Here is a 13165-nt window from a genome sequence, read left to right as displayed (position 1 = left end):
ACACGTCATCCAGAACCACAAAAAGCAGACCTACCTAGACCCTGGAGATGGGTGACGCTTCAACATTCACTCTAACCATGGATTTTTCTTCTGCTCCCCTAGAAAGTTCGTAATCCGCGACTCGTGTGGTGGCACCAGATTATTTGGGTTCTGATCTCTAGTTTCCACTGTTCGCCCACATGATCTGTTGCAGTTTTTTTGGCAAAAATGGCGGGCATGCAGCCGGGAAAGGTTTTCCGAATCCAACCCTGCTGAAGGATAGGCCGCCGACCGCTTTATTATAACGAAACAAAAATTGCTATACAAACACGAGAGAACAACCCCCATTTACAAATTTTTGGAGTGTAGCAACAACATCAACAGCCACTTCTATGAGCAAAGTTAAAGATATTCACAAAATTGGGAAGGTGGGAGTGAGGACCTTCCATAAGCCACTTCTAGTCATTGGGACCACAAGTAAGTTCATGTCCTCACAGCCAAGAAATGGAGCAATGATAGAATCAAGAGCACCTGCTTTCTCCCTGTCTCCTCCTTGTTCCAGAATGTGGGACTCATACTGAATGTGATGGTTCAAATTTCTTTTAAAACGTAAATCTCAATCGAAGAAAGCATAGGATCTGAGGATTATACGTACTCGCATTAGACTTTTATTAAATCAGAGTTGGATCTCAAAATTGTATTTGAATTTGATTATGAAGCTACTGATCAAATTCGAATATGAATTATGATGAGTAATTAAACCCCAAATATTTTCATCAAGCCCGACTTGATAGAAATATAGATTCCAAATGGAATCAACGCACATCTATTTGATTAGATTTTGGTGGGAGGAGGAGGTCCACCACATGTATGATGATACGGAAATATATTTGGCAACATCCCACTAATGCAAGTTGGCTGAAAGACATCTCCAACACGGTTGTGAAAAATGTACTTACTTTTGTAGAGCAAACATGGCAGGAAAGCACTCGAACGTTTATGCCACAAAACCTTTTGGTTATGATCTCAAATATCGGCACAATTCATATTCCAATTTATCGGATATGCATGATAGATATGCGGTTCTGACTTTCCAGTGTTATTTTGAAATTGAATAAGTTGGGACTCAAGACATTTAGTTCAGTATTTTACTTGTAGGTGCAGTTTGAATTTGGAAGTCTCAAGATTACACCTCAGATATCCATTCCACCGATTCAAAGGTATCTCATGACAGACTTCTCTACTAAAGCCTTGTCTGCCAGTAATTCAAATCCGCAAAGGCATCTCATGACTGCCTTCTCTACTCAAGCCTTGTCTGCGAGTAATTCAAATCTGCAATCTCTCCAGATTTGCGAGTAATGCAAATCTGAGATCAAGAGAATGAAATTAACCCTTCGAATTGGCCTTCGAGAGAAAAGTTGTAAATAAAAATTGGTATTCTTCCAACAAGACGATCCAATCAACTTAGGCAGTCAAAAGGACATACAAACATTTTTATTCTGCCATTCTCTTTCCACCAAAATCAGTGACGGCTTTTAGCCGTTGTCTTCTGCTTTGTCTTGTAGGAAGCAAGCAAATTTAGCTTTCGTGTCTCCCGTTGTCCATATCTTACAACAGCACTTGTTGGCATGTGTTCTCCTCACATTGCACATGCTGCAATTGAGGAACCTGATAGGTTCGGTTCTCTTGTAATTTGCGTGTGGTTGACATGCAGTCTAGCCTTGTTTTGTTGCATCTCTCTCCCAAAAATTTGATTCACGCCATTCATTACTTCGTTATTGACTGCACCCAGCATCATACTCTAGCATGCTAATGTGGGTTGTCAGTTGCCACATGAGTCGTGGTGTTCCGTTCTTATTCATTTCGAGTCAAATACATTGAAATGTATTAGTTCAGCCTAAGCCTAACACACCTAGCTCCTTCTTCAGTTATTGTTTCTGAAATCATTCAGTTGGACTGACCAAGTTCGGCAAACTATTGTGGAATTCAACAGCCTCTAGTCAACCCATCAAATATCTACCCTGGCCCTCAAGCTTGAAATCACTTCTAATAAGCAGAGCATAGGGCGTCTTCCTCCACAAAGAGAACATACCCTCCTGCCAAGAAAGGTCTAGTTAAAGAAACTCAACTGCCTCATCCTCAAGCTTCCCGAATCCCATGAAGTCAAGTCCCCATCCCAACTGTCAACGCCGTTCTATCTCGATGTTCGCTAGAGATCTGCCCATATTGAATCTTATTGAAGTCGGAAAAAGGATAGAGGAGAACTACAAGCTAAAACATAGACTTAAGTCAAGCAGCCAGTGAAAGAAAGTGTGCCATCACGTACGGGGCGCCTTGTCATAGACTCACATGGCCTTCAACATCTGCCCGAGGACACTCACTTGGACAGGCTTACGCACTCAAAGATGGAAATAGGGGACGCCCTTCTAAAGAGAAACGACCTTAGGAACCCAAACTCTTCTTTAAGGGTTATGCCATTCCAACATCCATAGATTAAGTAATAGCCTTTCAGGCTTTAATAGAGGGGAAAGCATGCCTATCTTCACCAGTAATCTCCACAAGAACATATTCCATTGGCGAAATGGTGGAACCTGTTTGAGTCCCTAAGAATTACCACCCTCTCAGAGATCTTAGATATTAATTTAATTGCATTATGACAATCACCACATACACGAAGGTTTTTCATCACCCGAATCGGTTCAGGAGGAACTACGTTGATAAGTCCAAAAGCGACTGCCAACTTCTCACTGTGATAGGCTAAAGATGTCTCCTTTTCATCATCCTCTAGAACTTGTAAGATATAATTCTTATCAGGGACGTACCCCACTTTTTTCAATTCAACCATCAGCTCATCAATCTTAGCATGGATTTTCTTCAGCTGCGGATGCATCCTGTCATTAGAAACAAAAACATGAACGGAAGAATGTGCTTCAATCCAGCTATAACCAGTTAATTTCTTCACTCCTCTTTCCTTCATTAGCTTCCGCACCCTTGGAACTTCATCCCACAGGCCAGCTGATGAATAAATGTTGCATAACAGAACATAAGGAGCTGCATTGCCAGTCTCTAGCTCGAACACTTTATTAGCAGCACGTTCAGCTATTCTGACGTTCTTGTGAATCCGACAGGAACCGAGTAATGCCAGCCAAACAACTGAGTCTGCTGCAAATGGCATCTCATCTATGAACCTTTCAGCCTCTTCTAGGTGCCCACAACGTCCAAGAAGGTCAACCATGCAGGCATAGTGGTCAGCTCTTGGACTGATGCCATGAATTTTGGACATTGAGTCAAAAATTCTAAAGCCTTCATCTATAATACCAGCATGACTGCAAGCATGTAAAACACTAACGAAAGTCACATTGTCAGGCTTGGTGCCATTCTCTACCATCCTAAGGAAGAAATCAAGAGCTTTTCTGCCTTCACCATTCTGCGCATAACCAGCAATTATTCCATTCCACGTAACAGAGTTCCAGGACGGCATTTCCGTGAAAAATTTCATTGCACTATCCATGTTCCCACATTTTGCATACATGCCCACTATCGCACTCCCGGTAAACACATTTGAGCCAAGGCCAGCTTTTGTCGTATGGGCATGGACCTGTTTACCACAATTCAGCGCAGTCAAGCATGCACATGCTTTTAAAACAGCTGCAGCTGTAGCATGATCTGGACTAAAGCCCCATCTTTGCATCTGAATGTAGAATTGCAAGGCTTCTTCATTACAGCCATTCTGGGCATAACCAGCAATCAGAACTGTCCATGATACGGTGTTACACTTCCCACTGTTCTCAAATATAAATCTTGCGGAACCCAGTAAGCCACATTTTGCATACATATCTACGAGGGCATTACTAACAAATTCTTGGGAATCAAAACCAGCTTTGATTGTGTGGCAATGAACTTGAAGGCCAAAGTTGGCAAAGGAAGTACTAGCACAAGAGCTTAGTACGCTAGAGAATGTAAATTGAGAAGGAGAAACACCATTTTTCAACATCTCTTTGAAGGAGTTAAAAGCTTCTTCAGAGTAGCCTTCTCTGCTGTAGCCACTAATCATGCCATTCCATGAGATGCCATCACGCAGTGACATCAAGGAGAAAAGTTTACTGGCATTATCAAGGCACCTGCACTTCATGTACATATCTAAAATTGCATTTCCTGTGAAAACATTTGATGCAAAGCCAGTCTTAACGACATGAGCATGGACCTGCTCGCCTTCCCGCAATAAAGAATCACCGGCACAACCACTCAACACGGACGCAAAAGAGAACTGCGAGATCCTCAACCCAGTTCCAACGAACCGTCGATAGAGCAACATGGCAATCCTCCCCTCACCATCTCTTGCATATCCTGCAATCAAAGAATTAAACGACACATCGTCGGGTTCAGGCATTTCATCAAACAATCGCCTAGCGGAGACCATATCACCACATTTAGCATACATATCAAGCGCTGTATTCCTTACCAATTCCTTCATATAGACCCCCACCTTGATAACCATGGAGTGCACCTGAATCCCATATTCCAGAATCTCACCAGCAGCTGCCCCACGTAGAACCTCAGTGTAGACAACAGAATCTGGACGGGAATCAGATAGACCCATCTGCCGAAAGAGAAGGAACGCCTTAGAGAAAAGGCTGTTTCGGACGCACCCGCCGATAACAACTGCCCACGAAACAGGATTTGGTTCAGGCATCTCTTCAAACATTCTGCAAGCGACTACTAAGCTGCCGTGATTCACATGGCCGGAAATCATGGTGTTCCAACTACAGCAATCACGTTGAGGCATTTCTTCGAACAACTGCCACGCATCGTCCAGGCACCCAGATTTCACATACAAGTCGAGTAGGCGATTGTTCAAGAAAAGGGAAGGAACGAATCCTGATTTCCTCATGTGGTTGTGCACCAACTTGCCCTCTGAAGGGGCCCTGAGCTCCACGCACGCTTCCAGGAGGCGATCGTAGACATGGAAGCGCTTCCGGACGCAAACCACCTCCACCAAATGGAGGCACTCGACGGCTTCTCTCAGCCTCCTGTCCTCGCATAAAGCACCGCTTGTCCAGGGGAACTCATTTTCAGGAGAAGGAGGAGATGATACCGACAACCATCGCGAAAAGAAAGAGGCGCGACGGATGCCCGCAGCGTGGAGGCGTAAGATCATCGGCGCATCAACACGCGGGAATGGCGTGGTCACCTTTCCTTTGATTTCCTTACGTGCTGGATTTTATTCCGACATTTGAAAAGAGTACTTACTTTGACAGGTTTGGTGAAGATAATATGATGTGTGAGGCCTTTTAGGGGGGTGGGGGGCTGGGATGCTTCGGGCTCTTTGCAGGCTGTGGGTCATAAGCCTCTCGCCCACCCAGATCATGTTGTTCATGCATACAACTAATTTAAGTGAAATGTATTTTATTTACATTTTTATGCATATATGTGCATTATTATGATGTCAAGGCCCAATACTTGAATTAGTTTTAAATCATGGGGGTTATCTCCCGCAAGTACTTGGTAGATTAAAGAGTTCCACGATCTACTCCAAACCTAGAATTCATTAGCTCAAAATTTTATGGATTTTACCTTTCCATCTTGGGAGATCTGTAAATTGTAGCTTCTAAAAGCCTATTCCGAAATTACCAATATTCTTGTTAAAACCCAATGTTATAATGCAGCATGTGCTGCATTCTAGTTCCCAAAACACTGCATTCTTTGGAAGCATTAGCGTCGCCAATACATTCCATTATGTTGCAACTCCATCCCCAAAATAACATTTTAGTAAACCTTTTCACAAGATTAAGTTACACAACCATCAGGGAACATGGACACCATCCATATGATGGAGGTATCACTTGGCGGGAAGAAAACCAGCTAAACTAAACTTGTATGATTGTACTGTTTCCTAGAGCCTCCTTAGGGGCAGAAAGGCACAGACCGACTGACTAAAAAGAAAAAGAGCGAGAAGTCACCTTCATGCAAAATGATTCGGGACAGAGATCTCCATGCCAAAAAATACTAGGAATCCTTATTAGTGATGGCACATCAGAACATGCCAAAAGTTTACAAAGTGCAAGAGCAATTACAATTTACGTGACAGCTGACAAAGAAACCCTGATGCTCCAGAGTCGTAGTCTGCCATCACCTCCCAAATACATGAGATCTCCAATCTTGAATTATGTTATATAGTACAAGATTATTACGACAGTAGAGAGCACAACATTTCTCTCTTTATCTCGGCCAGTAGTTCCTCAGGGTTTTGCATGGTCAAAAAATTTTGAATGGGAAAAAACAGAAAAAAGAAAAACCTGCCTTAGACAAGTAACTACTGCACATACTTCGAGTTTGCAGCTGCTAACAATGATGCACCAATTCCAGATCCATCCTTTGAGTGTTTTATGACCACATGTCTTGACATCTCTGGTCCAAGCAATTCAGAGACAGCTTCCTTCATGTACTTTTGATATTGGGGATAATGCTCGTACAAGCCTCCGTCCAAGGCTACAACAGTTCTTTGGCCAAATATTTGGCCTTCTGAATCTTCTTCCATTTTCTGCAGGACCCCTACAATGCCTGCACCAGCCAACCGCCCTCCACGCTTCACAATTGTATCACACACCTCAGTGACAATCTTCCTAGCACTTAATGAGGAATCAGTAACCTGTCAGGCACATTTTAGTTGTTTAATTTCCATTAGAATAAAAATGTACTCATTCAACAACACAAAGTGAGTTGAAAATTTGGACTTGAAGTCCCTGTCAAAATTAAACTACCTTGACAGCTCTCGTCAATAACCAAAGCTTGCTGACTTTTCAGTTAGGTTGCATGAAGCTCAAGTTAAATATAAAAAAGAACTCAATTTACCCCAGTGACAGTATTCAAGATTGAACTGACGACTTCAAGGTCTGACGATGCATCCTGCTGCATAGCACAGAGATCGGGAGTCCTGAAAAGGAGGTAAATGAATGTTGCAGCATGATCGTCAAATAATACAGTGACATCTACAAATATATTGACATCAACAAAAGACTGTCAAGGATCAAATGGCCATTGAATGTCATCATGCAAAAAATTCCTTTACTTGGCCTCAGAAATGTTAAAGTGTTGAGTGTCATCTTAGGTAAATATGTTTGTTACAATTCACTATATATCCATATTTCACTCTAGAAAGCATGTGATCGATCATCAACTTGGTAATTCATGTAACTGTTACCACATGACAGAAAAGTGTAGAGCAGAAGCTACGGGCACCAAAGCAACCAGTCACCTTTAGGAATTTTAGAATTTGATTCTCATAATATGTGCTAATGTGCAGAACCTTTCAACAATATGTAGGAGTAGGACCCTTGAAGGCAACTGCAGTCCACGAGATTCGGTACTCTATTTTCCATTTTGACAATTTTCTTGGGCATGTTCACTACCATATACTGACTGTGCCTTTCAGTATTTACAATAGCACATAACCATCCCAGGCAGAAGATGAAAATGACTAGATAATAGGTCGATCTGCAAACAACTTGCCTCAATGTAAATGGTGCAGCAAGCTTGTCTGGGACAGAACCACCAAACAGATCACCTGTTTCAGCCATCTTATGTAGAGCTCTTCTTGCAATTTCTCCCAGGTACATGCCTGAGATTGTCTTCTCAAGTATCTAACATCAGCATAGCAAAAGTCAAATAAACTGTGGGACCTTCAAACGATGCTGCACGATAAGAGCCACAACTTGGTGACCCGTCAAACCAGTGTGGTGCAATTATTGTGAAAATGCTGTTTGCACAAATTGAATTTATTCTCTGAGTTCTGGTGATATCTGTATTTAACGAATCATGATCAAACATACTAACCTGCTCACCAGGGTTAATGCTTGCAGCATCAAGGGCTTCATCAAACTCGGTTAAAGGAAGTCCAGTTGAAAATGCTCCCCATTCCATGTTGATTATCTACATAAAGGGTGAAAGTGTCATTTCGAGAGACACTTGCATCCTAATTACTGTACAGAATATTCTAAGGGGAATCATTGCCAACCATTTTCCCAGATGCAGGCAGAACACCTTTTAGTTTTGGAATGGTGTCCACACTTTCAACATAGCATGCATTTGTTCCAGTTCCTAAAATTACAGCAACCATTGCATCTTTGTCCCAATAGCGAGCACCAGCTAAAGTCCCAACAGTATCATTAACCTATGAAATAGAAAACAGGTTATGTATTGCCTCAGTGAGAAAGAATGCAGAAAACATATTGATGAATCTAAACACAATATTTTTCATCTCTGTCATCTGAATGACAGCTATCCAGTCACCATACAAATCACTTGTCGGGAAAAAGATAATATCCAAAAGCAAGCACATGACAATGTATTTCAAATACTTTGCCCATGCAAACTAATAAGAAGTTTACTAACCAAAGGAATCGAACTGTGAAACCTACCAAGGCAGAGACTCTCATATCTAAACCTTTTCTTTCCAAAGCTTGATTCAGACAAGCAACTACATCCTTCCCTGCCTGTAACCAAAAGCTTACTGTTAAACCAGCCAAACTTTTCACCAATGAACTCAAAATGAAAATAGTACAATGACTCAAAGCCTAAAACAAAAACCTGCTTAAAGCTATAAGAGAATGCTTAAGCTTATTTCCAGTCATCAAAACTCAAAAGTTTTCCTAGGGATTAACAAAAATGAAAAAATGAAGCTTGATGAATGGTAGCTTATGTTTCAGAAACTGAAGTCATAAAGTTGGCCTCAATCTATGCTGGTCTGAACCATAAGAAACTGTTATCAGCTATGTCACATGGGTGGGGGGTGCGGGTGCTGTGGGGTGCGCCACCCCGAAAAGTTCCAAAAAAGATTGGGTGCGGGTATGGCGAGAGCATACATATATATATATATATGTGTGTGTGTGTGTGTGTGTGTGTGTGTGTGTGTTATTTGTTATATACGTAATTTTATTTGTCAATAATTTTAACTTTGTTTTGTCAAGGTTACCTTGAATCAATATAACAATGAAAACTCGGCCAAAACATTTTCAAAAAGGCCAAAACTCATTTCCGCCGTGTCGGGCAGCACCAGCACCCACACCGATGCGGGTGCGCCACCATAGTTGGCGCACCCGAGTGATTCAGGTCATCAGCCATATCCCACTGCTTCTTCTACGCCACATACTCTTAAAGATTAACTCAACTGCATGACTAGAAATTTATTATTCATATTGAGGAAGCAAATAACCAAATTGCCAAAACTGGATCAGAATAGCATCCAGGCTTCTAGGATAAATTGCAAAGGAACACCTATAGTCTTAAAGAATGTGGAATAAAGTTGACTTTACCATTTTTGAGTGACGCATACTTTTCAAGTTCATTCAACATATTCCTATCTGAACATCCGCAAAAAAGCAGGTTTAGGCATGTTTTTCTGCAAATCAATTAAATCAACACATGTCTTGGCATCTCCAGATACAAAGATGAATGAACTTGCAAAGAATATACCAGTATTCTTTATTATGCATCACTTCCTAGAATGCATCATTTCCAAGGCACAGGAGTTTCTATTTGTAAGAACAATTAAATTAATTATTGTTTATACTTTGTTGCAGCATTACATCCCAGATCCCATGTAAAGTCAACTAAAGTAAATTTTCCTACTTACTGTTCCAGAGACTGCAAAACCCTTGGTCCACTTGATCAATATACCAGAATCAATGGAAGTCTGCCTCACAGGGAAAGAAAATGTGAAACCAATCTCTCGCTTCCTCCCTGGAGGTAAGTGAAACCTTCCACCTTCTGTTTCAACAAATCTCCCAAGCATAGATGCAATGAAATCAAACAGTTCCTGCTTAAAATTAAATGTAAATAAGAGCTCCATTAAAAAGATGGCAATGACAATGACAATGAAAAATAAAAACCACAAAATTATTTGACATATGAAAGAGAAATCCGAGCAAGGAGTAACACTGAACCTCAGAGGTACCAAACATCAACTCCTGTGGAATGGATACTTGCTCAGACTCCGTTTTTATGATTCTCTCAGCCTTCCCACCCAGTTGCACCCGTAGGACCCGAAAGTTTGTACCACCAAGATCAAGAGCATAATACAGGCCTTCCTCATTACTTTCACGGACCAAGGAGCGACAGAATTAGAGAAAAAGGAACAAAATCCAAACTTAAGGCTTAAGAGGAATAAATCTGCTAAACCAGGTTCAAGTCAGTTAAGGAAAAAACCAAACACGGATAAATTATCGAATACCCAGCTGCTGGAGTTGTGTCCTGGTTCTCTCCTAAGAAAGAAAATTGCAAGAACAAAAGCTTGATGTGAAAAGCCATGCCTCAATGCACAAACTTGTTTCCTTCCAATTCAGTCTAGGAACACTAAGGATTTACATCCATCTGCGCAGTATCAGCTACATGAATTCGTTGAACCCAAACTCTAGCATACCACTTTGCGAACAAAACACGGTCGACCAGAAAATAAGCTTCCAGTATTCCCACTGACAGACTGTAAAATTGAGCCCTTAACTTCTTAGGATTTAAAGAAAAACTAGCATTTGATAAAACAGGTATAAAAAGTTCGGGATTATCTGAGATGAGCACTAATATAGAGAAGTAGAATAAATTAGGATGTTGCATTTTGCTCAACAAGTTCAGTGCGCAAATGTCTATATATCTTTTCATGACAATGGACTGCCTCCAATCTGTTCCTTTTGAATAAACGACAGGGGGGAAAAGATAAATACTAAATAGCAACCTTCTTAAAAAGATCATATCTCAGGAGAACTCCTAGAAAACATCACATTCGAAAAGGCTTTAAATGTTTAAAAATTTCTTCCGCCAGGTATTCATCTGCGCGGAAGTGTCGCGCAGAGCATCAACATGGCACTAGTAAAATCAAAGGAGAAAGTACCAGCTTACAAAGTTCTAGATCAAAGCTAATCTAAAAACTAGGCCATCTCCAACCACCATTTTGAAGACCAAGAAAGAAAAAGAAAATCGAGAACCTTGATGATGCTAGGCTTGCAGGGCAGGTAATCCCAGATGAAGAAGTGTAACTTTTATCATTTCAAACTAGATTAGACAAACTTCTCCAACCGCCCATGCTTAAGAAGCTCAAAAAAAGAAAAAGGAACCCGAGGATCCGAAAGAAGATGCGAAGGAGAAGTTCACGGTAAAAAAGTAACTTTTTTACGAAGAAGGATCCAAAGGACAGAAAATTGGAGATTCTCATTTCAAACTAGACGAGAAAAATCTCCATTCGCCGATTGGAAGTACCAAATGAAAAAAATAAAAAAAATAAAGGACCACGATGGCGGCGGTGATGAACGCATACCCGGTGGGGAGAGAGTCGACGTAGCTAAGGATCATTGGGAGGTTGCTCCCGCCATCGCAAGCGAGTCCCGCGCGCATGTCGTCAACCATCGCGCCGGCGACGCGGCGGAGGAGGGGAAGTGGCGCAGCGCAGTTCCTCCGGAGCTCATCCAACATGGGGAGGGCAAGTGTTCCGCCGCCAATGCTGCATCGAGCGGCGGGCATAACCGGCAAGCGAAGTCGTCGCCCAGGCCTCCCCGCCAACGGCGGGACCTGCTGTACCCCTGGTAGCGCTGCGGCAGCGGCGGCCATCTTCTTCTCCTCGCCTTCCCTTCTTCCGCTTCAGTTAACGTTCTTCCTGTGGCGCTCGACTTTCACCTTTACTCCGGAGAAGACACAGCGAGCGAGAAAGGGACGTTGCCTTAATTTCCTGTTTTATTGCTTTCGTTTTTTTTTTTGGTCAAAATTTCCCCTCAATTTTCGTTGCAGAAAAATTTACACAGCATGGCCCAACCTTTTGTCATATTCATGGATGACTGCCAAATCTTTGAGATTTTACAAATCAGTGAAGCCTATCAAATAGATTCTCAAACAACGGTTTTCAAGTAAAAAGGATTCACACGAGTGCAGTCAATATCAAAAGCTATGGCCATTTAAATTATTTTTATGTTAAAAATAATAATTTAGACTAAATTATTGATGCTATTTTGTTTGCAGAGACGTGGATATGCATCACATGTTGTTCCACTGGTGGATATGCATCAAAGATTAAGTGGTCGTTTGTGGCGAACCCTTTTTTGAACATTTCTTTCTCTATCAGCATTTTGAAGCACTGATCTTGATGAAGCCACTTGTGGCTGTGTTCGTTAGAATGTTTTATTTTCATTTTTTTCTTGATGGAATATCTTCAACTCTTTTTGGCCTCGACTTTTTGCTCTTTAACGCCATGTCTTGCCTGGATAGAAATTTTGAATGAGAGACATCTAATTATAGTTTCAAACTTTTAACAGAACCAAAATATAGTTTTTCCCAAATGCGTAGTTCCGGTTCGTTTGGAAATGGCAAAATCTTCGGAACAAAAAAATTTGATTGATCTGTATCATCCTGACTTGGTTCTTTTTCCTCGGAGTCCTCATTCACCTCCACGTGGCCGCACATCATGTGATTACAACTTCAGATTCTATCAGACCTTCTGACTCTTTCAACAACCTTTCTATCTCAAAGGACTTAGCTCCGCTGAAAGTCCAGTTGTCAGTTCAATTCCTGTGGGCGCTGCTCATCTGAATTGTAAACTATAGATACACAACACTCCATTTGATGGGTACCTCTGCTCATACTTTTTATCAATTTATATTAATATATATTGAATGTAATGAGCAGCTCTTGGAGAGTTTTATTTCAAAAGTTAAACATCTATTTATCAACTTCTGAAAGTTGAGCAGTTATTTGTTATGAGCTAAACATTATGCGTCTTTTTTGTAACTTTTTCATTATAATTTGACGGGGCAGAATTTGCGTACTTGCTCCATGGATAACAAAGGGAGCGAAAATGGTAAAAATCATCAATTATTACAGAACAACTCAAGAGAATAAAGTGACGATCTAAAGCTGCATACGACCTATCCTTCTACTGATCGAGCCAATGAGATCTTGAATGTCCCTTCCATACCTCATATGCATTGATGGGAAGCTCATTAATTGGCATGAAAGTTAGCCGGTGGACATGTAATTCAGGGTTCATAAATCTTGAATTCCATGTATAAGTAGGGGCGGAACTAGAATTTTTTTTTATAAAGGGGTCCAATTCTAGTTTTACAAGGATTATTTTTCTCATTTTTTAAAATTTTAAAATTTTATAACTAGTGCCGCTTAGCCAGAGTTTTCTGGCTCGAAACCCAGTTAC

At 41.2% G+C, this 13165-nt stretch overlaps 2 protein-coding genes across 2 annotated transcripts; both read right to left on the bottom strand.

The window, feature by feature from the left end:
• Positions 1–1202: 1202 nt before the first annotated feature.
• LOC116260475 (putative pentatricopeptide repeat-containing protein At2g01510) lies at positions 1203–5247 on the bottom strand. Its single transcript, XM_031638855.2, has one exon. It carries the CDS (start codon positions 5135–5137, stop codon positions 2522–2524), a length of 2616 nt encoding a protein of 871 aa, XP_031494715.1. The 5' UTR covers positions 5138–5247; the 3' UTR covers positions 1203–2521.
• Positions 5248–5973: 726 nt separating this feature from the next.
• Positions 5974–11686, bottom strand: LOC116260477 (hexokinase-2, chloroplastic). Its single transcript, XM_031638857.2, has 9 exons — positions 11285–11686; positions 9921–10071; positions 9611–9793; positions 8397–8471; positions 7994–8149; positions 7813–7908; positions 7489–7619; positions 6832–6913; positions 5974–6628 (listed from the first exon to the last, which is right to left on the bottom strand). The coding sequence occupies exons 1-9, from the start codon at positions 11572–11574 to the stop codon at positions 6293–6295; spliced, it is 1500 nt and encodes a 499-aa protein (XP_031494717.1). The 5' UTR covers positions 11575–11686; the 3' UTR covers positions 5974–6292.
• Between the last annotated feature and the right edge of the window lie 1479 nt (positions 11687–13165).

Source organism: Nymphaea colorata, chromosome 9 (assembly GCF_008831285.2).
Source record: "Nymphaea colorata isolate Beijing-Zhang1983 chromosome 9, ASM883128v2, whole genome shotgun sequence".
NCBI classification, from domain to species: Eukaryota; Viridiplantae; Streptophyta; class Magnoliopsida; order Nymphaeales; family Nymphaeaceae; genus Nymphaea; species Nymphaea colorata.
Note: the sequence above shows the minus strand (reverse complement) of the source record. Positions and strands in the feature narration are given on the sequence as shown.

Excerpts from the sequence above, each read along its gene's own strand:
- LOC116260475 (XM_031638855.2), bottom strand. The coding sequence starts at position 5,137 with ATGATCTTACGCCTCCACGCTGCGGGCATCCGTCGCGCCTCTTTCTTT.
- LOC116260477 (XM_031638857.2), bottom strand. The coding sequence starts at position 11,574 with ATGGCCGCCGCTGCCGCAGCGCTACCAGGGGTACAGCAGGTCCCGCCG. Across the intron at positions 10,072-11,284 it reads GTCGACTCTCTCCCCACCGG|TAATGAGGAAGGCCTGTATT; the intron begins GTATGCGTTCAT and ends GGTCCGTGAAAG. Across the intron at positions 7,909-7,993 it reads TGCCTGCATCTGGGAAAATG|ATAATCAACATGGAATGGGG; the intron begins GTTGGCAATGAT and ends CCCTTTATGTAG.